The 23,702-nt window shown below is 65.9% G+C and overlaps 3 protein-coding genes and 1 pseudogene across 7 annotated transcripts; 3 read left to right on the plus strand and 1 right to left on the minus strand.

Moving 5' to 3' along the window:
• Window positions 1-334: 334 nt before the first annotated feature.
• LOC138735012 (RNA-binding protein 4B-like) lies at window positions 335-4,237 on the plus strand. 4 transcript variants are annotated; one of them, XM_069882866.1, is made up of 4 exons: window positions 335-434; window positions 1,383-1,804; window positions 2,742-3,440; window positions 3,824-4,237. In XM_069882866.1, the coding sequence occupies exons 2-3, from the start codon at window positions 1,393-1,395 to the stop codon at window positions 3,431-3,433; spliced, it is 1,104 nt and encodes a 367-aa protein (XP_069738967.1). In that variant the 5' UTR covers window positions 335-434; window positions 1,383-1,392; the 3' UTR covers window positions 3,434-3,440; window positions 3,824-4,237. The 4 variants fall into 4 exon arrangements, with proteins under 4 accessions (XP_069738967.1, XP_069738966.1, XP_069738968.1 ...); XM_069882865.1 differs by lacking the exon at window positions 335-434 and having other exon boundaries at window positions 1,346-1,804; XM_069882867.1 differs by lacking the exons at window positions 335-434; window positions 3,824-4,237 and adding an exon at window positions 2,130-2,205 and having other exon boundaries at window positions 1,346-1,804; window positions 2,742-2,979.
• A 632-nt stretch (window positions 4,238-4,869) lies between these two features.
• LOC138735010 (RNA-binding protein 14-like) lies at window positions 4,870-9,934 on the minus strand. Its single transcript, XM_069882862.1, has 3 exons — window positions 9,521-9,934; window positions 5,529-7,083; window positions 4,870-5,382 (listed from the first exon to the last, which is right to left on the minus strand). Exons 1-3 carry the CDS (start codon window positions 9,864-9,866, stop codon window positions 5,181-5,183), a joined length of 2,103 nt encoding a protein of 700 aa, XP_069738963.1. The 5' UTR covers window positions 9,867-9,934; the 3' UTR covers window positions 4,870-5,180.
• A 2,010-nt stretch (window positions 9,935-11,944) lies between these two features.
• On the plus strand, window positions 11,945-14,113 carry LOC138735005 (uncharacterized; annotated as a pseudogene).
• Window positions 14,114-14,174: 61 nt separating this feature from the next.
• On the plus strand, window positions 14,175-18,823 carry LOC138735011 (RNA-binding protein 4-like). Of its 2 annotated transcripts, none has more exons than XM_069882863.1 (4): window positions 14,175-14,256; window positions 16,563-16,984; window positions 17,553-18,255; window positions 18,649-18,823. In XM_069882863.1, the coding sequence occupies exons 1-3, from the start codon at window positions 14,240-14,242 to the stop codon at window positions 18,242-18,244; spliced, it is 1,131 nt and encodes a 376-aa protein (XP_069738964.1). In that variant the 5' UTR covers window positions 14,175-14,239; the 3' UTR covers window positions 18,245-18,255; window positions 18,649-18,823. The 2 variants fall into 2 exon arrangements, with proteins under 2 accessions (XP_069738964.1, XP_069738965.1); XM_069882864.1 differs by lacking the exon at window positions 14,175-14,256 and adding an exon at window positions 15,494-15,554.
• The last annotated feature ends 4,879 nt before the right edge of the window (window positions 18,824-23,702 follow it).

Below are 23,702 nucleotides of genomic sequence, written 5' to 3' on the forward strand. Positions count from 1 at the left end.
AGTGCTCCCAGCATGGCGCACCAGTATCCTACACTTACACCTCTCCCCCTGCCATAGCCTGCAATGAGCCATCCCGGCTCCCCCCGCATAGCCCTCAATGAGCCAGCCCGGCTCCCCCCGCCATAGCCCGCAATGAGCCATCCCGGCTCCCCCCCCATAGCCCTCAATGAGCCAGCCCGGCTCCCCCCCGCTATATCCCTAAATGAGCCAGCCCGGCTCCCCCCCCCACCATTAGCCCGCAATGGTCGGCTCCGCCCCGCTGGCCCCGCCCCTCCTCGCCGCTGATTGGCTGCTCCGGCCCGGGGGGCGTGGCCAGAGCCCCCCCGCGGTTTGATTGACGCGCGCGGCGGCCACTGAGCGCGCGGGAGGCGGGAAGGAGCGCGGGGGCCGCGCCGGCGCCATTTTGAGAGCGGAGCGCGGCGGGCGAGGCGCAGGTAGCGGGGCCGGGGGGGGGGTGCAGGGGGTTTTTGGGGTGTTATGAGGGGATTTGGGGTGTTGGGGGCACAGGCCGGAGGGGGAAACAGGAACGGGAGGGGGGGGAAGGGGTTTTGGGGTGTTTTGAGGGGGTTTGGGGTGTTTGAGGCACAGGCCTGAGAGGGAACAGAAACCTGAGGGGGGGGAAGGGGTTTTGGGGTGTTTTGAGGGGATTTGGGGTGTTGGGGGCACAGGCCTGAGAAACAAACAGAAACCGGCGGGGGGGTTAAGGGGTTTTGGGGTGTTTTGAGGGGATTTGGGGTGTTTGAGGCACAAGCCTGAGGGGGAAACAGAAATGGGGGGGGGTGTAGAGATTTTGGGGGGGATTTGAGATATTTAGGGGCGCAGCACTGAAGGAGGAACAGAAACCTGAGGGGTGGGGGAGATTTTGGGGCGTTTTGGGGGCACAGGCTCGCAGGAGAACAGAAAACTGAGAGGGGGGAGAGATTTTAGGGCGTTTTGGGGGGATTTAGGATGTTTTGGGCCACAGCGATGGGGGGAAAACAGAAACCTGAGGGGGATGGAGGGATTTTGAGGCGTTTTGGGGGGATTTGGGGTGTTTGGGGCACAGGCCTGAGGGGGAAACAGAAACCGGGGGGGGAGGAAGGGGTTTTGGGGGGGATTTGGGGTGTTAAGGGGTGCAGCAATAGGGGGGGAACAGAAATCTATGGGGGGGTCAGAGATTTTTAGGCGTTTGGGGGGGATTTGGGAAGTTTGGGCCACAATGATGATGGGGGAACAGAAATCTGGGGGGAGCAGAGTTTTCGGGCTGTTTGGGGAGGATTTAGGCTGTTTCGGGGGGGATTTAGGCTGTTTTAAGGGGTTTGAGGCTGTTTTTTGGGGGGCTTGAGGGCAGATGGGGGGTCTGGTCTCCCGTTCTCACCGTCCCGGTTGGGTTTTCGGCGCAGGCCGGTCAAGATGGTGAAGCTTTTCATCGGGAACCTGCCGCGCGAGGCGACGGAGCAGGAGATCCGCTCGCTCTTCGAGCAGTACGGGAAGGTGCTGGAGTGCGACATCATCAAGAACTACGGCTTCGTGCACATCGAGGACAAGACGGCGGCCGAGGACGCCATCCGCAACCTCCACCACCACAAACTGCACGGCGTCTGCATCAACGTGGAGGCCAGCAAGAACAAGAGCAAGGCCTCCACCAAGCTGCACGTGGGCAACATCAGCCCGGCCTGCACCAACCTGGAGCTGCGCGCCAAGTTCGAGGAGTACGGCCCCGTCATCGAGTGCGACATCGTTAAGGATTACGCCTTCGTGCACATGGAGCGCGCCGAGGACGCCGTCGAGGCCATCCGCGGGCTGGACAACACCGAGTTCCAAGGTGATCCGCGCCGGGGAGGGCAGGGGGAGCGGGGAGGGCGCTGCATTCCGAACCCTGGGGCTTCCGGGAGGATTCCCCATGGCTGGTTTCAGTCCTTTCCAGCTCCGGCTGCGATCCTCGCCCCGCACTCCCTTCCCCTCGCGGGAATTAAGCGCGAAGGCTTGTGTTTTGTTTGGTTTTTAATGCTCTTTGTAAGGAATTGCAGCCCGGCGAGGGCCAGGCCAGCGCGGCGCAGCCGGAGCGCGGGCACAGGGGCGTTTGGGGCTGGGCCGGGGGAGGACGGGACTGACCCATCTCTGATTAACCCAGCACGGCCGCCCCGCAGGAGGATCCCGACGGCGAAGTCCCAACGGCTGGTGCTGCCGGGCCGCCTCCCGCCCTTGTAGCGTTGCCCCTGCCTGGTAAGAGGGAGAGCGGAGGCGCCCGATCCCGCTGCCGGCGGCACGCGTCGCTCGCTCGGGCTCCCGCCGGGCCGGCTCCTCGCCAGACGAGATCGCGGCGCGGGCGCTTTCGCTGCAGCCTCCGCCTCTCGCGCGGACGAGCCCCTTGGAGTCCAACTCGCGGCGCCCAGAGGGGCGTCTGGCGCTTCGCTCGGAGCGCAACCGCGCCGCTCCCACGCCGGGTGCTCCCCAAAACTCTTCTCTGAAGCTCCCCGGGCGCGGGGAGCTGCGCTTGGCTTTGCCGTGTGCCGCGCTCGAGGCCGCAGCCCCGTCGGCCGGGGGCAGCGCGCGGGCCGGAGCGCGTTCCGGCGGGAGCTTTGCCGTGCCGCGGGCCGGCCGGCAGGGCCGCGCTCGGCGTCCCCGGCGCGGCCTCCCCGGTAAGGCGGGCGGGAGCCCGGCTCCTCCCGCTCGGCGGCACCGGGAGAGGCTGCGCGGGGAGCGGGGAGGCCGCGGCGGCGCCGGCGCTGACGGGCTCCCCTCTCGCGTCTCTCCTCAAGGCAAGCGGATGCGCGTGCAGCTGTCCACCAGCCGGCTGCGGACGGCGCCCGGGATGGGAGACAAGAGCGGCTGCTACCGCTGCGGGAAGGAGGGGCACTGGTCTAAGGAGTGCCCGGTCGATCGCCCGGGGCAAGTGGCGGACTTTGCCGAGGCCTATAACGAGCAGTACGGCGCCGTGCGCACGCCCTACGCCACCGGCTACGGCGATGCCGTCTATTACGATGAGGCCTACGGCGGGATGGCCGACTACTACAAGCGCTACCGCGTCCGCTCCTACGCCACGGCCTCCGCGTACGACGCCTACGCGGAGCAGACCATGGCCCAGTTCTCCCAGTATGCCCAGTACTCCCAGGTCCAGTCGTCGGCCATGGCCGCCACCACAGCCATGGCCGGGCGCATCCCCACCACCCTTGACGCGTACGATCGAGCTCTGCTGCCGACCCCGGGCGCGGCGGCCGCCGTCGCCGCCGCCGCCACCGCCGCCGCGGCGGCCGCCTCCTCCTCCTATTACACCCGGGATCGAAGCCCCCTGCGCCGCACGGCCGCCGCGGCCACCACCGTCGGAGAGGCCTACACGTACGAGCGCGGGCAGCTCTCGCCGGTCTCCTCGGTGGCCCGCGCCTCGCTCTACGACATGCAGCGGTTCGGCCGCGATCCCTACGCCGACCGGGCGCGTTATTCCGCCTTTTGAGCCGGAGGTGAGCGTCTTGGCCGGGTCGCGGCGAGGGAGGGGGATCGCAGGCCCTGGTTGTGCCGCTTGGCGCGAGCCGGAGCGCAGCGACGCCAGCGGTAAAGCCTGGGGGTTGGCGCACGGCGAGGATTTGCTGGGTGCCATCGGTCGCCCTCCTCGTGCCATCCCGGCACGTTCCCCGCAGGATCAGGTGTTCCCGGCGCCGCGTGCGCCGCGGCTACCGGCACGGCTGGTCGCGGCGAGGCTCTGGGCCCCAGAGCTCCCCCGACGCCGCCGTGTCTGGCCTCTGGTTGCTCCCAGGATGCCGGCGGCTGTTCCCGGTGCCGGCCGGAGCTCGGCACGCTCCCGCTGCGATCGGCGGCCTGCGCCAATTCTGCTTTTCTCTTTCAGGTAAGATATTTGCGGCTGGACGTCGGGTTCCCGTCGCACACGGCAGCGGCTCCGCGCGCGGCGGGGCTGCCCAAGCCGGCTTCCGCTAACGAGTCGGTTCTAACGGACACTACGCTCCTTCCCAGCCCCCCCAGCTTCCCGCTCTCCGGTGTTGGGGTCCGCTTGCCGGGTAGTTTTGGGGGTCCCACCCCCCCTAGCTGGTCTAGGCTCAGGCGTGAGCGAGCGCAGCCGCCACCGTCCCCGCAGCTTCGCTCGGTTCCCCCGGAGCCCCTCGTTCCCGTGGCCGCTTGTCGCCTTTATTTTTGAAGAGGGTGATTAATCTGCTCGTAGCTCCGGAGTCCCCAGCCCTCCCCGCCGTGGGTAGCCTCCCCCAGCCCCCTCCCCGCTGTCCCGCAAAATAAATTTTTAACAAACCCTGCCGGCTCCGCTCCCAGTTCGTTCTCCGGGTGCACCTCCTGGGGGTTCTGGCCCTGGGTCTCGCTTCCGTTCTGAGCCGTGAGGGCTCTGGCTGTGGTTCTGGCTCTGGTCGTGATCCCTGCGGGCTCCGTTCTCGGTTCTCACTCCAGTTGTGATCCCTGTGGGCTGTTTTCTTAGTCGAGTTGCAATCTCTGCAGCCTCTGTTCTTGGTTCCTGCTCCAGTTACAGTCCCTGCAGCCTCTGTTCTCAGTTCTCATTCTGTTTCCAATCCCTGCGGGCTCCGTGCTCGGTTCTTGCTCTGGTTCCAATCCCTGGGGGCTCCATTTTCAGTTCCTGCTCCGGTTCTGATCCCTGCAGGCTCCACTCTCGGTTCTTCCTCTGCTTCCAATCCCTGCGGGCTCTGTTCTCGGTTCTCACTCCTGTTGTGATCCCTGCAGGCTCCGTTCTCGCTGCAACCCCTGGTTCATTAAGCACTGAAGTGACTAATCAGGCCCCAGGGTGCCTTCTGAGTCCCCACACTGGCTAATTAGTGCTCAGCCTGACTCGTTAGCCCTTTCACCCGGCCTGGGCTCGCTATTCCTCAAACCAGCACGTCTGGCGTCACGGGGCTGGGAATAAACGAGACGGGAAACGGCAAAGAGCCCGGCGTTTATTTACAGTCGTACAAAACCTCGGGGCCAGGCTGGAAACCGGGGAAACCAACCCAGAAAGGGGAAAATCACCCCAAAAAGGGGGAAACCAACCCAAAAAGGGGGGGAAATCACCCCAAACAGGGGGAACTCGTCATAAAAAAGCGCAGGGTGCGGCACAACAGTCCCACGGGCCCGGCGGCACCGACTCCCCCTGCGGTGCCGTAACCGCGACTCTTTCTAAAAACGCTCAAAAAGGGGAAAGAAAAACGCGGCTCAAAGCTGAGGGTCCGTGCGTGGGCGCGGCCGGCTCAGAGGCGGCGCTGGTAGCCCGAGTGGACGCGGGCGGCGGGCAGGTAGTTGCCGTAGGCGCCGTAGCCGCGGGCGTAGTCGGCGTCCGGCAGGCGCCGGTAATCCAGCGGCGACTTGGGGGGCGAGCGGCGGTAGGCCAGTGGCGAGTCGGCTAGCCGGCGGTAATCGGCCAGGTCGGAGAGGCGGCGCTCGGAGCCGTACCTGGCGGGAGAGGAGGCGCGGGTGAGCCGGGGCGCCGCGGGCCCCGATCCCCCCGCCCGGAGTCGCTGGGACGCGCCGCGGCAGCGGAGGCGAGAGCGAGCGCGGCGGGCGGCGCGGGGGCTTGCGTTCCCCGCCGGGCGCCGTACCTTTTAGCCAGAGCCGAGGACTTTTTGTACGGGTCGTCGTAGGCGGCGGCGGAGCGAGGCGGCGAGAGGCGGGTGCGCTCGTAGGGCGGTGCGACGGCGGCGGCGGCCTGCGACAGGCCCAGGTAGGACGCCGCCTGGCTCGGCGCGTCGTAGGCGCCGCCCGGCTGGGCGCGGTAGGCGGCCGCCAGCGCGGCGGAGGAGGCCTGCGGAGCCGGGTACGACGCCGGGGCGCGGTAGGCGGCCGTCAGCGGGGCCGAGGCCTGCGCCTTGTAGGAGGCGGCGGCGGCCTGGCTGCCGTAGGACGCGGCGGCCTGGGCGCCGTAGGAGGCCGAGAGCGCGGCGGCGGCGGCCTGGCTGCCGTAGGAGGCGGGCAGGCTGGCACCGGGCTGGGCGCCGTAGCTCGCCGAGTGGCCGGCGGAGGGCTGGGCGCCGTAGGAGGCCGAGAGGGCGGCGGCGGGCTGGGCGCCGTACGAGCCGGAGTGCCCGGCCAGGGGCTGGTAGGCGGCGGCGTGGCTAGCCACGGCCTGCGCGCCGTAGCCGGCGTGGGCCGCCACGGCCTGGGCGCCGTAGGAGGCGGAGAGCGCGGCGGCGGGCTGGGCGCCGTAGGAGGCGGCGTGGCCGTCCACGGGCTGGGCGCTGTAGGAGGCGGCGTGGCCGGTGGCCTGCGCGCCGTAGGAGGCCACGTGCGCGGCCACGGCCTGCGCCCCGTAGGAGGCGGTGGGGCCGGCGGCGGCCTGCGTGCCGTACGCGGCGGCCTGCGTGCCGTAGGAGTAGCCGGCGGCGGCCTGCGCCCCGTAGGAGGAGGCCAGGGCCGCGGTCTGCACGCCGTAGCCCGAGAGCTGCGCGGCGGCGGGCTGGGCGCCGTAGGAGGCGGCGCCGGGCTGGGCGCCGTACGAGGCGGCGCCGGGCTGGGCGCCGTACGAGGCCAGGGAGCTGGCGGCGGCCGGCTGGGCGGCGGCGGCGCCGAGGGAGCCGGCGGGCTGGGAGCGGTAGGCGCTGCCCAGCGAGGCCGAGGGCTGCGCGCGGTACGCGGCGGCCTGGCCCGTGGTGGGCTGCGGGCGGTAGGCCGCGCCGAGCGAGGCCGAGGGCTGGGCGCGGTAGGCGGCCGGCTGCGCCGTCACCGGCAGCGTGGCCGCCGCGTAGCCGGCGCGGGTGGGCGAGCGCCGCAGGGGGCTGCGGTCCCGGCCGAAGTAGGAGGGGGATGCGGGGCGGGCCTGCGCCTCAAAGGCCTCGTACTTGGGCGCGGCGGCGGCGCCGAAGCGCGTCTGGTACTCGTAGAGGGAGTTGGCGGCGCCGTAGGTGGGCGGCGCGGGGAAGGCGGCGTCGGGCGGGCGCCGCGGCGCCTCGAAGCCCTCGCTCTTGGGCTGGAAGCGCTCGCGGTACTCGAGCGCCGGGCGCTTGGGCTGGGCCAGCGGCACCGCGGCGGGGCCGCCCTTCTTCTGCGCGTTGGTGGAGAGCTCGACGTTGACGCGGCGCCCCTTCACCTCGCGGCCGTTGAGCTGCTCGATCGCCGCCTTCGCCTCCGCTTCGCTCTCCATGTGCACGAAGGCGTAGTCTGCGCCGGGCCGAGAAGAGACAGGCCGTTACACGCCACCCAGCCCCAAACCGGCACCGGAACCGGCACCGCGGCCAACCGGGGACGCCGCAGCCCAGCAGACACAACGGCCGCAACAGAGAGAGAGAGAGAGAGGGGTGGGGGGAAAGGGGAGGAGGAAGCCAGAGGGGGAAAGGGGAGGAGGAAGCCAGAGGCAAGCAGGAGATGCAAGAAGGAAAGCGAGAAAGTGAGAGAGGGAAGAAGGAAACGAGAGGAAAGAAGAAAATGAGAAGGAAGAAGGAGGAGTGAGAGAGGGAAGAGTGGGAAGTGAGAGGGGGAAAAGGAAGCGAGAGAGGGAAGAAGAGGAAGCAGAGAGAGGAAGAAGCAGAGAGACACAAGAAAAGGAAGCGAGAGAGAGGGAGGAAGGAAGCGAGAGTGAGGGAGGAAGGAAGCGAGAGAGAGGGAGGAAGGAAGCGAGAGAGAGGGAGGAAGGAAGCGAGAGAGAGGGAGGAAGGAAGCGAGAGAGAGGGAGGAAGGAAGCGAGAGACAGAAGAAGGAAGCCCCAAGCCGTGGGGCAGAGGTGACACGGCAGCAGAGATGTCGCAAGGCACGGCGAGGGGCAGCAGAAGCCGCGAGCCACTCCACCCCCCCCAACCCCAGGCCCGGCCACCAGATTTGGGGGTTCAGTGGCCACCACGGCGGCCACAGGGGTCGCTCCCCGTGGCACGACGGGTCCGGGAGGCCGGCACGCGCCCCAGGGGTCACCGTGACCGGCTCGGCACACGCAGCAAACCGCCCGCCGGACCCTCCCGGCACCCCAAGGAGGGGAACCCCCTCCCCAAAAGCGGCCGCGGGGCCACCGGATCCGTTTGCGGGGGCTCCGCTGGGAAGCTGCATCCGGCACGGCTGCGACCTGGGACGAGAGAGCAGAGGCAACATCACCCCGCGGCGCAGCAGGGGAAAAGCTTTTGGGGGCCCCTCGGGAATTCGGGAAACGGTCGCGCCGTGTGGAAGTGAAGCCGCAGCGGGATCGGGATGGGGGCGGCAGGGGGTGACCCCCACGGCACGTCGGTGATGCCGAAGGCCGAGAGCCGGTGGGAAAGAGCAGAGCTGGCGGAATTTAGGGGGGCAACGTGAGACCCGCAGACCTCCCAGTTTCCTAGTTCCATGTTGGGGGGTCACAAACACCCCAAGTTTCACGTTGAGGGGGCAACACAAGAACCCAGTTCCTCCCAGTTCCGTACTGGGGGGCGGCAGAGGGATCCAGTTCCCCCCAGTTTTGTGTTGTGGAGTGGCAGGAGGACCCAGTTTCTCCCAGTTCGTTACTGGGGGGCAGCAGGGGGCCCAGTTCCCCTGAGTTCTGTACTGCGGGGCGGCAGAGGGATCCAGGTCTGTACTGGGCAGACAGTAGGAGGATCCATTTCCCCCAAGTTCCATACTTGGAGGGCAGGAGGGGGACCCATTTCTGTACTGGGAGGGCAGCAGGGGCACCCAGTCCCCCCCAGTTTCAGGTTGGAGTGTTCAGAAGGACCCGGTTTCCCCCAGTTCTTTACTGGGAGGGCAGCAGGAGGATCCAGTTTCCCCCAGTTCTGTACTGGGAGGGCAGCAGGGGAACCCAGTTCCCCCCAGTTCTGTACTGGGAGGGCAGCAGGGGAACCCAGTTCCCCACAGTTTCAGGTTGAGGTGTTTATAAGGACCCAGTTCTGTACTGGGAGGGCAGCAGGGGAACCCAGGTCCCCCCAGTTTCATGCTTGGGGGGCTCAGAAGGACCCGTTTCCCCCCAGTTTTGTGCTGGGAGGGCAGCAGGGGCATCCAGTTCCCCCCGGTTTCGGGTTGGGGTGTTCAGAAGGACCCAGTTCACCCCAGTTTCGTACTGGCCGGGCAGCAGGGGGCCCAGTCCCTCCAGTTCCGTACTTGGTGGGCGGCAGGGGGACCCAGTTCTGTACTGGGAGGGCAGCTGGGGGACCCAGCTCCCCCGAGTTCTGTACTGGGAGGGCAGCTGGGGGACCCAGCTTCCCTGAGTTCTGTACTGGGAGGGCAGCTGGGGGACGCAGCTCCCCCCAGTCTCATGCTGGGGGATACAGAAGGACCCAGTTCCCCCCAGTTCCATACTTGGAGGGCAGGAGCGGGGACTCAGTTCCCCCCAGTGCTGTACTGGGCGGGCAGCAGGGGCCCCAGTCCCTCCAGTTCCCCCCAGTTCTGTACTGGGAGGGCAGCAGGGTTACCCAGCTCCCCCAGTTTCGGGTTGGGGTGTTCAGAAGGACCCAGTTCCCCCCAGTTCCATACTGGGAGGGCAGCAGGGGACTCAGTGCTGTACTGGGCGGGCAGCAGGGGCCCCAGTCCCTCCAGTTCCCCCCAGTTCTGTAGCGCGGGGCGGCGGAGGGCCCCAGCTCCCCCCAGTCTCACGCCGGGGGGCTCAGAAGGACCCGTTTCCCCCCAGGCCCGGCGTGTCCGGTACCTTTAACCACGTCGCACTCGACCACGGTCCCGTATTGCTGGAAGAGCGCCCGGAGCTCGGCGCTGGTGCAGGCGGCCGAGACGTTCCCCACAAAGATCTTGCAGGTGTTGGTGGGCCGGGGCCTCGAGGGCTCCACCACGATGCGGCGGCCGTGCAGCTGGTGCCCGTTGAGCTGCGCGATGGCGCGGGCGGCCGCGGCCTCGTCCCGCAGGTGGACGAAGGCGAACTGCTTCATCAGCGCGATGCCCAGCACCGGCCCCGCCGCGCCGCCGAACAGCTCGCTCAGCTCCTCCGCCGTCGCCTCTTCGGGGACGTTGCCCACGAAGAGTTTGATGCCGGGGCGCATGGTGGAGGAGGAGGAGGAGGAGGAGGAAGAGGGAGAGGGGAACGCGCGGCCTCACAAAATGGCGGCGTCGCCTCACAGCCGGGCGGGAAAGGGGGGGAGGGGGGAGCGCGAAGGGGGGAGCGCGCGCGTTGCGCACTGCGCATGCGCGGGGGGTGCCCACCCCCCTCAACCCTCGGCGCGCGGGACCGCGCTGCGCATGCGCCTCACCTCGCGCCTCCCGCCCCGCTGAGGGCGCGTCGCGCGTGCGCATGCGCGGGGCCGCCCCCTCGGAGCAAGCGCGCGCGCCCGCCCCGCACCGCGCATGCGCCTCTTTTCGCGCGCGCGCGTCTCGCGCCCTCTGCCCGCGCGCGGTGCCGCCATTGCGCATGCGCAGACCCCGCCGCCTCGGGAGTGGGAGGAGCGGGGGCTGGGGGGGGTGGGCCTGGGGGGTGAGGAGTGGGGTGTGGGGGTGCTGAGGGGGTTTGGGGGATGAGGAGGGGGGTTTGGGGGTGCTGAGGGGGGTTTGGGGGTCCTGAGGGGGTTGGGGGGATGAGGAGAGGGGTGTGGGGGCGCTGGGGGGTGATGAGGGGGGTTTGGGGGTGCTGAGGGGGTTGGGGGGGTGAGGAGGGGGTGTGGGGGCACTGAGGGGGTTTGGGGTGGGGTGATGAGGGGGGTGTGGGGGTGCTGAGGGGGTTGGGGGGGGTGATGAGGGGGGTTTGGGGGCGCTGAGGGGGTTGGGGAGGGTGCTGAGGGGGGTGTGGGGGTGCTGAGGGGGGTTTGGGGGTCCCCAGGCTTCATCGTCTTCCGCCCCCCCCAACTCAGCCCAGACACTGAGGCTCTAAAATCCATTTATTCACCCCAAAATACGTGGTGATAAAGCTGGGGTGGGGCACGGACCCCCCTCCATCACTGGGGGTGCCCCCACATTGCCATGTCCCCTCACACCCCCCCCCCAAGGGATCAGAGACCCCAAAAAGGGGCTAGAGGGCTCCCCAAAGGGGAGTCCTCAAAGAAGGAGTCAAAGCCCCCAAACAAGGGGTCAAAGCCCCAAAAAGGGGGTCATAGCCCCCTAAAGGGGTCGCCCCCCCCCAAGCGATCAGAGCCCCCCCAAAAAGGGGTCAGAGCCCTCCAAATGGGGTCATAACGCCCCCCAAGAGCTCAGGCCCCCTGAAAAAAGGATCAGGGCCCCCAAAATACGGATCAACCCCCCCCCATAAAGTCTTTGTCCTCCTCAAAGGGGTCAGAGCCCCCAAAAAAGGGATCAAATCCCCTGAAATGGGGTCATAACCCCCCCCCCAAGAGTTCAGGCCCCCCCAAAAGGGCTTACAGCCCCCAAATGGGGTCATAGCCCCCTCCAAGAGTTCAGGCCCCCTCAAAAAGAGTCCAAAGCCCCCCCGAAAAGGGCTCACAGCCCCCAAATGGGGTCATAGCCCCCACAAATGGGGTCATAGCCCCCCAAAATGGGGTCATAGCCCCCCCAAGAGTTCAGGGCCCCCCCTACAAAGGGTCCGAAGCCCCCAGAACGGGGGGGTCGTCTCATCCCAGCCCCTCCCTGACCTGCTGGACGACGCGGGCCCGCACGGCGCGAGCCTCGCTGGAGCCTTGTCCGGGGTGGGGGTCCGGGGGGGGCCCGTCGTGGGGGGGGGCGAAGCCGTCGGGGAGGTCGAGGGGCATGCGGCGGCGCAGGGCGATGTTGTGCAGGATGCAGCAGGCCAAGAAGATCTGGCAGACCTTGGGGGGGGCGTATTGCAGGCCCCCCCCCGGCCCCCCGGCCCGCGAGCGGTCGAGGCAGCGGAAGCGAAGGCGCAGGAGGGCGAGGGTCCGGCGCAGGGGGGCCAGGGCCTGGCGGTGCAGGGCGTTATAGCGGCCCTCGGGGCCCCCCCGCGCCCCCGCGATGGGCGTCAGCAGCCACGGCTTCAGCGGGTACGACTGGTCCCCTGGGGGGGGGAAAAAGGGGGCTGAGAGGCTGAAATTGGGGGAGACAGACACAAAAAATGGGGTGGGGGGGCTGAAATTGGGGGAGATAGACCCCAAAAAATGGGGGAGGGGGGCTGAAATTGGAGGAATACATCCCAAAAATAGAGGGAAGGGGGGCTGAAATGGGGGTGGGGGGGCTGAAATTGGGGGAATACACCCCAAAAACGGGGGGGAGGCTGAAATTGGGGGAGACAGACACAAAAAATGGGGGGGGGCTGAAATTGGGGGAATACACCCCAAAAATGGAGGGAAGGGGGGCAACAGGCACTGAAATGGGGGTGGGGGGCGGGGGCCTGAATTGGGGGAATACACCCCAAAAATGGAGGGAAGAGGGGGGCTGCGGGTGCTGAAATGGGGGGGAGCTTCAATAGGTACTAGTGGTTCCCTTTGAGGGGGGCAAAAAGGGGGGTGAGAGGCTGAAACTGGGGGAGATAGCCCCTAAAAATGGGGGGGGCCTGAAATTGGGGGAGGTAGACCCCAAAAAATGGGAGGGGGGGGCTGAAATTGGGGGAATACACCTCAAAAATGGGGGGAAGGGGAGAAAGCGGGGGGTCTGGTGGCTGAAGTGGCTCCCCCAGTCCGCCAATTTAGCCCCCTGGACCCCCAAGTCACCCCCAGCCCCCCCCAGATCATCCTCCTGCACCCCCAAGTCATCCCCAGCCCCCCAGTTTACCACTCCTAGGCCCCCAAATCCCCCCTGTGGATCTCCAGAGCTCCCCCAGCCCCCCAGTTTACCCCCCCAGCCCCCCAAATCCCCCCTGTTGGAGCCTTAAATCATCCCCAGCCACCCAAATTCCCCCCCCCGGACCCCCAACCCCACCCCTCAGACCCCCAAGTCACCCCCAGGCCCCCCCAAATCCTCCCCCTGAACTCCCGAGTCACCCCCAGCCCCCCAGTTTAGCCCCCCCAGACTCCCAAATGCACCCCTGGATCTCCAGGCCCCCCCCAGATCCCCTCCAATCACTGCACTGGATCTCCAGGGCTCCTCCAGCCCCTCAGTTTCCCCCCCCAGCCCCCTAAATCCCCCCACTGGAGCCTTAAATCACCCCCAGCCCCCCAAATCCCCCCCTCGGACCCCCAAGTCACCCCCACCCCGCCAATTTAGCCCCCCCAGACTCCCAAATGCACCCTTGGATCTTCAGCCCCCCCCCCCCAGATCCCCCCCAATCCCTCCATTGGATCTCCAGGGCTCCCCCAGCCCCCCAGTTTAGCCCCCCCAGACTCCCAAATGCACCCCTGGATCTCCAGGGCCCCCCCAGATCCCCCCCAATCCCCCCTCTGGGTCTCCAGGGCTCCCCCAGCCCCTCAATTTACCCCCTTGCACCCCCAAGTCACCCCCAGGCCCCCAGTTTAGCCCCCCCAGACTCCTAAATGCACCCCTGGATCTTCACACCCCCCCCAGATCCCCCCCAATCCCCCCTCTGGATCTCCAGGGCTCCCCCAGTCCCTCAGTTTACCCCCTTGCACCCCGAAATCCCCCTCTCGGACCCCCAAGTCACCCCCAGGCCCCCCCCAAATCCTCCCCCTGAACTCCCGAGTCACCCCCAGCTCCCCAGTTTAGCCCCCCCAGACTCCCAAATGCCCCCCTGGATCTCCAGCCCCCCCCAGATCCCCCCCCGGATCTCCAGGGCCCCCCCAGCCCCTCAATTTACCCCCTTGCACCCCCAAATCCCCCGTTTCCCCCCCCCTCACCCAGCAGCCACGCTCCGCGCGGCCGCGCTCCCTCGAGCAGCCGCGCCAGGGCCGAGTTCTCGAGGACGGCGGCGTTGGGGCACGAGCCGGGGAACTTGGCGACGACGTTGGTGATGGCGCCGGCCGCGTCGCACACCACCTGCATGTTGATGGAGTGGTAGTTGGCGGCGTTGCGGAAGGCCGGCTCGTTCTCCGAGGGCGCCCGCAGCGCCACGTGCATCCCGCCCACCAGGCCCAGCACGCCGGGGAAGGCGCCGGAGGCGGCGGCGGCGCGTGGGAAGGCGATGTAGCGGGCGGCGCGGCGCTGCAGCGCCTCCAGGAACTGCGCCAGGCAGTTGGACATGGCCGACTGGCTGATGCCCGTGGCCAGGCGCGACGCCGTCTGGAAGGAGCCGGACGCCAGGAAGGTGAGGGCCGAGGTGACCTTGACGGCCACGGGCAGCGCGTGGCTGCGGCCCGTCAGGCTCTCGAGGTCGGCGCGCAGCTCGCGGCACAGCGCCGCGATGGCCGCCTTGTCCAGCCGGTAGCGCCGCAAAACCTGCTCCTCGCTCAGGTCCAGGAAGGAGCAGCGGGCGCGGTACACGCGCTGCGCGGGGTAGAAGCGGCGGCGGTGGCGGCCGCGCCTGCGGCGAGGGGAGGAGGAGGAGGCGGCGGCGGCAGCGGGAGCGGCGGCTGCGTCCGCGACGCCAGCACGGACACGGCGCAGCAGCAGCAGCGACTCCGACATGGCGGGGCCTGAGAGGTGGGGGCGGGGCCTGAGGGGTGGGGGCGGGGCCTGAGAGGTGGGGGCGGGGCCTGAGAGGTGGGGGGCGGGGCCTGAGAGGTGGGGGCGGGGCCTGAGAGGTGGGGGGCGGGGATAGAGAGGTGAGGGCAGCAATAGAGAGGTGAGGGCGGCGATAGAGAGGTGAGGGGTGGGGATAGAGAAGTGAGGGCGGCGATAGAGAGGTGAGGGTGGCGATAGAGAGGTGGGGGGTGGGGATAGAGAGGTGAGGGGTGGGGATAGAGAAGTGAGGGCGGCGATAGAGAGGTGAGGGTGGCGATAGAGAGGTGGGGGAAGGGCCTGAGAGGTGAGGGGTGGGGCCTGAGGGGTGGGGATAGAGTGAGGGGCGAGGCTAGAGAGGTGAGGGGAGGGGCCTGAGAGGTGAGGGGTGGGGATAGAGAGGTGAGGGGTGGGGATAGAGAGGTGAGGGGTGGGGATAGAGGGGTGAGGGGTGGGGATAGAGGGGTGAGGGGTGGGGATAGAGGGGTGAGGGGTGGGGCTAGAGAGGTGAGGGGAGGGGCCTGAGAGGTGAGGGGTGGGGATAGAGAGGTGAGGGGTGGGGATAGAGAGGTGAGGGATGGGGATAGAGGGGTGAGGGGTGGGGATAGAGAGGTGAGGGGTGGGGATAGAGGGGTGAGGGGTGGGGCCTGATATGTGAGGGGTGGAGCCTGAGGGGTGAGGGGCGGGGCTAGAGAGGAGAGGGCGGGGCTATATGGATATGGGGTGGGGCTAGAGGGAGGGGGCGTGGCTAGAGGGGTGAGGGTCAGGGCTGGGCGGGGCTATATGGAAGGGGCGGGGCTATAGGGATGATTGACAGGGCTAGCAGGGCTATGGGTCGGGGTTAGCTGAAGGGGCGTGGCTAGAGGGAGGTAAGGGGCGGGGCTACGGGGAGTGGGAAGGGTTAAATGCGCGGGGGCGTGGCCTGAGGCAGAGGGGGTTGTGGCTCCGCGATAAATGGTGGGGGGGGGTCTCCCCGCTGGCTCCCGGTGGAGGCGTCGAGGTGTCTCCCCGGCTCCGCTCCGCCGCCGCGGCTCCTCCCTCCCCCCTCCTCCCCGCTCCCATTGGTTCCGCCCGCACCACGTGACCCCGCGTTTCCCGCCCTCCGCCCATTCATCTCCGGCCGGGCGCCTCCCGCCATTGGTCGAGGCGGGGGGGAGGTGACGTCACCAGCGGCGGCGCGCAGGGGGGCGTGGCCTCGCGGGAAAGGGCGGGAACGGGGCGTGGCCGCCGCCATTTTGTTGGCGTCAGCGTCGCGGCGACGGGGGGAGCGCGGGGCCGCGGTGAGAAACGGGGGGTGATGGAGGAGACGGGGGTGTCCTGGGGGTCCTCGGCCTCGGGGGGGAGCGGGAATGGGGCTGGGGACACGGTGGGGGAGGGCGGGGTGGGATCTGGGGGGAGCGGGGGCTGCGGTAGAGGGGGAAAGGGCGATGGGGGGGGGGTCTCAGGGGTTCTTGAGGGGGGTTGGAGGGCTTAAAGGGTTTCCTGAGGGGGATCAAGGGGTTTTAGCGCGTTTTAAGGGGTGCTTGAGGGTCTCAGGAGTGCAGGGGATCCAAAAGGTTTTGGGGGTCCCAGGTATTCGGGGGGACCGAGGGGTTCTTGAGGGTGCCCGATGTTTGAAGGGATCAAGGGGTTTCGAGGGGTCCAAGGACGTCTTGGGGGCCCCAGGGGTTTCGGGGGGACCAACGGGTTCTTGAGGGTTCCAGGGGTTTGGGGGGACCAGGGGGTTCCAGTGATGCAGGAAGGACCGAGGGGTTTCAGGGAGTCCCAGGGGTTCTTGAGGGTCCCAGGCATTTGGAGAGATCAAGGGGTTCTTGAGAATCCCAGGGATTCTTGAGGATCCCAGGTGTTTGGGGGACCAAGGGATTTGAGGGAGACCAAGGGGTTCTTGGAGGTTCCAGGAGTTCTTGAGGGTCCTACGTGTTTGGGGAGACCAAGGGGCTTTGAGGGGACTAAGGGGTTCTTGAGGGTCCTGAGGTGTTTGGAGGGACCAAGGGGTTCTTGGGAGGACCAAGGGGTTTCGGGGAGTCTCAAGAGGCAATTGGAGGTTCCAGGATTTCTTGAGGGTCCCAGGTGTTTGGCGACACCAAGGAGTTCTGGGGGGTCCCAGGACTCTGGAGGGTCCCAGGGGCGTTGTCACGTTAGGGGGAGCAGGGACAGGATCCTGCAGCTCCGTTCGGGATTTGGGGGGGCTGTGAGGGGTTCCCAGGCCCTGGCAATGGGGGAGAGCAGCTCTTGGGGTGCTCATGCCCCCTGGGAATCGCCCCTGAGGCGCCGCTTTCTCTCCGCAGGCTGGGCGAGATGGTGAAGCTTTTCATCGGGAACCTGCCGCGCGAGGCGACGGAGCAGGAGATCCGCTCGCTCTTTGAGCAGTACGGGAAGGTGCTGGAGTGCGACATCATCAAGAACTACGGCTTCGTGCACATCGAGGACAAGACGGCGGCCGAGGACGCCATCCGCAACCTCCACCACCACAAACTGCACGGCGTCTGCATCAACGTGGAGGCCAGCAAGAACAAGAGCAAGGCCTCCACCAAGCTGCACGTGGGCAACATCAGCCCGGCCTGCACCAACCTGGAGCTGCGCGCCAAGTTCGAGGAGTACGGCCCCGTCATCGAGTGCGACATCGTTAAGGATTACGCCTTCGTGCACATGGAGCGCGCCGAGGACGCCGTCGAGGCCATCCGCGGGCTGGACAACACCGAGTTCCAAGGTGATCCGCGCCGCCTGCCGCGGGGTAGATAGCGCCGGGCCGAGCCCGGAGCCGGCAGGTCAGGTAGGAGGGTTCGGCGTGCGCGGAGCTCCCGCTCCCAGCGCCGTTCCGGGAGGGCCTGGCTGCCTCGCACGGGCGCCGCGTCTCGATGCCGCGAGGGGCGAGCGGTGCCGCCGCTGGGGGTGTTCGATGCTCGGTTTGTCTCGGTTCGGCGAGAGCCGCTTCCCGCTGCCCTTCAGCCGCCGCAGTCGTTGCCCGGGGTTGGCGTTGCCACGGTGGTTTCGCGTGTGCGCGGAGAGCGGCTCCGAATTGATAGTTTTTATAGGAAAAGGGGGAGACTTGTCCCCGGAGCAGGAGGTTTGGCGCAGGCTCTGGCGCTGGGGGCTCGCGGCGCAGCCGGCAAGCGGGGTTGCGGCGCTAGGCCGCGGATTGTCGCGTCCCGTGCGTGTTTGCGGCTGGAACGGCCGCAGGAGGAGCCCGAAACGGTGTCAGAGCCCTGGCTTTGGGGTTCCCTCCCTGCGCCGCGGCCGATAACCACAGCCTCTCCCCTCTCGCGTCTCTCCTCAAGGCAAGCGGATGCGCGTGCAGCTGTCCACCAGCCGGCTGCGGACGGCGCCCGGGATGGGAGACAAGAGCGGCTGCTACCGCTGCGGGAAGGAGGGGCACTGGTCTAAGGAGTGCCCGGTCGATCGCCCGGGGCAAGTGGCGGACTTTGCCGAGGCCTATAACGAGCAGTACGGCGCCGTGCGCACGCCCTACGCCACCGGCTACGGCGATGCCGTCTATTACGATGAGGCCTACGGCGGGATGGCCGACTACTACAAGCGCTACCGCGTCCGCTCCTACGCCACGGCCTCCGCGTACGACGCCTACGCGGAGCAGACCATGGCCCAGTTCTCCCAGTATGCCCAGTACTCCCAGGTCCAGTCGTCGGCCATGGCCGCCACCACAGCCATGGCCGGGCGCATCCCCACCACCCTTGACGCGTACGATCGAGCTCTGCTGCCGACCCCGGGCGCGGCGGCCGCCGTCGCCGCCGCCGCCACCGCCGCCGCGGCGGCCGCCTCCTCCTCCTATTACACCCGGGATCGAAGCCCCCTGCGCCGCACGGCCGCCGCGGCCACCACCGTCGGAGAGGCCTACACGTACGAGCGCGGGCAGCTCTCGCCGGTCTCCTCGGTGGCCCGCGCCTCGCTCTACGACATGCAGCGGTTCGAGCGGGATCCGTACGCGGAGCGAACGCGCTATTCCGCCTTTTGAGCCGCACCGAGGTGAGCGCCGACGCTGGGGGAGGCCGGGCGCCCCGATCCCGGCGCTGCCGAGGCCGGATCGCCGGCTCTGGCACCGCGGGATGTTGGTTGAGCCACCTCTGGCGCTGCCGCCGCCGGGATTCGGCGCCTGAGCTGCGCTCTCGGGGAGCTGCCGGTGACGCCGGGGTCGGAGGAGCCAGCCCTGGCGCTGCCGATGCCGGCTGCTCGGCTCCTCAGCCGGGACCTCCGGGCTGGCGGCCCTCCCGCCATGCCGAACGCGGCCTTCCCAGCGTAGCCGAGCGCGGGGAGTGCGCCGTGCCCTGTGCCGCCGTCACCGGAGCCGCGGGAGGGCGGGTAGAGGGGGTGGATTCCCCCCTATCCCCTCGCCCCCCTCACCTCTCTGCTCTCTTCCAGGTCCGGTGGCCTCGGATGGATCCCACGTGTCCCCCCAACCGCCTGCGCCCCCTCTTTTTTTGTACGGAGTCGCCCCCAACCCCCCTGGGGGCTTCCTTGCCCCCCGCCCCGCGGATTGGGGTCCCCCCGGGGTTCCTCCCCCCCTTTTCCAGCACAATGAAGGTTTTCACTGCTCTGTGTCCGCTCGTCCTTTTCTTGCGGGGGAGCCAGGAGAGGGATGGAGGCTCCGGCACAACCTGGATGAGGGAAATCCAGGAGGCGGGGAAGGTTCTGTCCTCCGCTCGGGCTTCATTACGCTGAAACAACGCTCAATTTTGAAATTTCAGAGCAATAAACATCAGCAGGGAGAGCTGCGATTCCATCAGAGCGTTTGGAAGGATCGCCTCACAAACTCCCCCAAAAAAGCAACTTTTACCTCAAATCTTGTTTTAACTCGCCCTCAAATTTCCCAAAATTGCATTTTTTAAGCCCCCAAGATGTAATTTTAACCTTGTATCTCCTCACAGCTCTCCCCAAAGCTGTGATTTTTATCTGAAGTTCTCTCATATTTTCCCTCAGGTTCTCCAAAGTTGCATTTTTTTAACCCAAATCCCCTTACAAACAACTCCCCCAAACCCTGACTTTCACCCCAAATCCCCTCACAGACTCCCCAAAACCCTGGCTTTCACCCCAAATCCCCTCACAAACTCCCCAAAACCCTGACTTTCACCCCAAACCTCCTCACAAACTCCCCCAAACCCTGACTTTCACCCCAAATCCCCTCACAAACTCCCCCAAACCCTGACTTTCACCCCAAATCTCCTCATAAACTCCCCAAAACCCAGGCTTTCAGCCCAAATCTCCTCACAGCCCTCCACAAATTTCCCAAAAACGCAACTTTTACCTCAAATTTTCTTCAGTTCCCCCTCAAACTCCTCCAAATTGGACTTTTTTACCCCAGATCCCCTGACAAACTCCCCAAAAATGCAACTTTTACCTCAAATTTTCTCCAGTTTCCCCTCAAACTGTCCCAAATGAGACTGTTTTAACCCCAGATCCCCTCATAAACTCCCAAAAAGGTGAGTTTTTTACCCTAAATCGCTCAACTCCCCAAACCCTCAAATTTTTACCTGAAGTCTCCGCTCCAACCTCCCCAAAAATGCAGCTTTCACCTCAAATTTCCTTTCAAATTCCACCAAAACGCACTTTTTTACACAAAATTCCCTCACAAGCTTCTCAAAACTGCAACTTTCACCCCAAATCCCCTCACAGCCTCCCCAAAACCACGACTTTCACCTCAAATCTTCTCAAATTCCCCCTCAACCTTCCCAAAAATGCTTTTTTTGACCCCAAATCCCTTCACAAACTCTCAAACCCGTGGATTTTTTTACCTCAGATCCCTAAAAATGTAACTTTTACCTCGAATTTGAGAAAATTTGAGGTAAAAGTTGCGTTTTTTGAGACTTGGGGGAGGGTTGCAAAGAGATTTGGGGGTGAAAATTGTGGTTTGGGGGCTTTTGTGAGGGGATTTGGGGTGAAAGTCGCATTTTTGAGGAGCTTGAAGGGTGTTTGAGGAGATCTTGTGGTAAAAAGTTTAATTTCTGGGGCACTTGGGGGCTTAGGGGTAAATTATCGCCTTTTGGGGGAATTTGTGAGGGAAAAAATAGATTTTTGAGGAGTTTGTGAGGGGATTTGGGGTAAAAATGCAGCTTTGGGGCGTTTGAGAGGGAATTGCAGAAAAATTGAGGGAAAAGTTGAGTTTTTGGGAAATTTGGGGAGGGCTGTGAGGAGATTTGAGGACAAAGTCACATTTTTGAGGAGTTTGTGAGGGGATTTGGGGTAAAAAAAAGCATTTTGAGGGTAGACGTGGGAAGATTTGAGGTGAAAGTCACGGTTTTAGGCAAAAATCCTATTTTTGCGTAATTTGCAAGGGCGATACGGTGTAAAAAATGAATTTTTGGGGGGTCTGAGGAGAACTTTGAGGTAAAAGTTGCAGTTTTGGGAAGATCCCATTTTTGGGGTTGTTTGTGAGGGGATTTGAGGTGAAAAGCCAAATTTTTAGGGAGCTGGAAGTAAAGTCGAGTAGATTTAAGGTGAAACTTGTGGGTTTGAGGAGTTCGGGGGGGGCTGTGAGAAGGTTTGGGGCAAAAACTGCAGTTTTGAGGAGCGGGGGGGGCAGATTGGAGATAAAAATTGCGTTTCTGGGGAGTTTGTGAGGGGATTTGGGGTGAAAGGGGGCAGTTTGAGGGGAAATCAGGAAAAATTTGAGGTAAAAGTTGCATTTTTATGGGATTTTGGAAGGGGGGGCACACAGGGGCCCAGGTCCTGTTATGTGGGGGGGGTCACCTGAGTCCCCCCCTTTTTAGGGGGGACACGGACACCTGGATCCCCTGTTTTGAGGTGGGGGGGCAGGTCTGGGTCCCCTCTTTTAGGGGGGATGAGTCTGGGTTCCCTGTTTTGGGGGCGGGGGGGCACTGAATCCCCTGTTTTGATGGGGGGGACATGTCTGGGTCCCCTGTTTTTGCGGGGGGGGGGGGCACAGAATCCCCTGTTTTTAAGGGGGAGACGTATCTGGGTCCCCTGTTTTTTGGGGGGATGCGCTTCAATCCCCCTTTTTTAGGGGGGTTCCCTGTTTTTTGGGGGGGGGGACACGACACCGGACGCCCGTGGTGTCTGTGGCAGAGGAAGCGATGGCGGAGGGGAAGGGCGGGGGCTGGGGGGGGAGTTCAGCCTCCCGCGTCCCCTCCCAGCGCGGAGAGCACGACTGGGAGCCCCTTTGCACCACTGGGAGCCTCCTTGCACCACTGGGAGCCCCTTTGCACGACTGGGAGCCCCCTTGCACGACTGGGAGAACCCCTCTTGCGTGCCCGAGCTCCTTCTTGCACGACTGGGAGCCCCCCCTGCACGACTGACGTCCTTCTCGCACGCCTGGGAGCCTCCTTGCACACCTGAGCGCCTCCTTGCACGCCTAGGAGTCCCACCTTGCACGACTGAGCGCCTCCTTGCACGACTGAGCCCCCTTCTTGCACGCCCGAGCTCCGTCTTGCACGCCTGCGTGGCCCCCCCGCCTCGCTGGGACGGAGACACGAGGAGCTGGAGGTGAGAGCGACTTTTGGCGGGGGCCTCGCACGAGGGTTTTGCACAACCGGCTCGCACAAGGGTTGTGCACGGGGGAAAGGTTCGCGTGAGTTCATGGGTTTTTGCACGGGGAGGGGGTGTTGTATGGGGAGGGGGCGCTTGCACGTGGATTTGTGCAAACACGGGGCGGCCCTCGCACGCCTACACGCACCCGTGTGCAAAACCCCTCGTGCTTCATTGTCACGGGGAGCCCCCAATCCTTGTGCGAGCCCTCGTGCGAGCCCGAGACCCCGTGCAAGGCCCCAACCCTCATGCAAGCCCCCCCCCCCGCTCTCACTACCAACCCTCGTGCGAGGCCTTTGCACGAGGCAGCACGGAATAGGGGGAGGTGTCTCACGTTGGGGGGTCTCAGCCTGACACCACCCCCCGCTCCGGGTCCCTGAGACCCCTAGATATGAGGGGGGGGTCACCCTACACCCCCCACCCCTTAATTAACGCTGTTAATTGTGTTTAACGGATGGGGGGGGAGGGGACCGGACGCAGCCGAGAAGGGAAGTTGGGGGGAAGGGGGGGGGGCGGATGTTTGGGTTCACACGGGGGTCAAGGTGGGGGGGGGCCCAGAGTTTGGGGGGGGCACTTGGTGGGGCCCCACATCTGCCCCCCCAGCATAACCCCCTTAGAGACCCCCCGAGACCCCCAGAACCCCCTTAGAGCCCCCCGAGACCCCCAGAACCCCCTTAGAGCCCCCCGAGACCCCCCAGAACCCCCTTAGAGCCCCCCGAGACCCCCCAGAACCCTCTTAGAGCCCCCCGAGACCCCCAGAACCCCCTTAGAGCCCCCCCGACACCCCCCAGAACCCTCTTAGAGCCCTCCAAGACCCCCAGAACCCCCTTAGAGACCCCCCGAGACCCCCAGAACCCCCTTAGAGCCCCCCGAGACCCCCAGAACCCCCTTAGAGCCCCCCGAGACCCCCCAGAACCCTCTTAGAGCCCCCCGAGACCCCCAGAACCCCCTTAGAGCCCCCCCGACACCCCCCAGAACCCTCTTAGAGCCCTCCAAGACCCCCAGAACCCCCTTAGAGCCCCCCGAGACCCCCCAGAACCCTCTTAGAGCCCCCCGAGACCCCCCAGAACCCCCTTAGAGCCCCCCCGACACCCCCAAGAACCCTCTTAGAGCCCTCCAAGACCCCCAGAACCCCCTTAGAGCCCCCCGAGACCCCCAGAACTCCCTTAGAGCCCCCCCGAGACACCCAGAACCCCCTTAGAGCCCCCCGAGACCCCCAGAACCCCCTTAGAGCCCCCTGGAGACCCCCAGAACCCCCTTAGAGCCCCCCGAGACCCCCAGAACCCCCTTAGAGCCCCCCCGAGACCCCCAGAACCCCCCTGCCCCATAACCTCCAGCCCCCCCAGCCCCATAACCCAGCACAGACACTGCAAAGCCCCCAGACCCATAACCTCCACCCCGAACCCCTAGAGCCCCCAGCCCCCCAAAAACCCTCAGCCCCATAACTGTCTCATAAGCCCCCAGCCCCATAACCCCCCACAGAGCCCCCCCGAACACCCCCAGCCCCATAACCTCCAGAGCCCTCAGCCCCATAACCTTCCCCAGACACCCCCAAAGCCCCCAGCCCCATAACCCCCCCAGACCCCCCCAAAGCCCCCAACCCCATAACCTCCAGCCCCATAACCCCCCCAGAACCCCCAAAGCCCCCAGCCCCATAACCCCTCTCAGCGGCCCCCCCCGGTCCTATTTAGGGGGGGCTTTATGGGGCTGAGGGTTAATGGGGGGCGATGGGGGACTGGAGGGGTTGAGGGGAGACCCTCCCGTCCCTGACCCCCCCCTACTGACCCCCTGTCCCCCCCCCTCAGGTGCCGCTAACGGAGCCCCCCCCCCCCGGCTGTGTCCTCTCCATTGACCCGACCGGGCTGGGGGGAGCGTGGGAAAAAGGGGCGGGGCCTCCGTTCCCGGCAGCCAATCAGGGCGCGGGGCCGTTCCCA

The sequence above is a fragment of the Phaenicophaeus curvirostris genome, unplaced genomic scaffold (assembly GCF_032191515.1).
Source record: "Phaenicophaeus curvirostris isolate KB17595 unplaced genomic scaffold, BPBGC_Pcur_1.0 scaffold_371, whole genome shotgun sequence".
In the NCBI taxonomy this organism is placed as follows: Eukaryota; Metazoa; Chordata; class Aves; order Cuculiformes; family Cuculidae; genus Phaenicophaeus; species Phaenicophaeus curvirostris.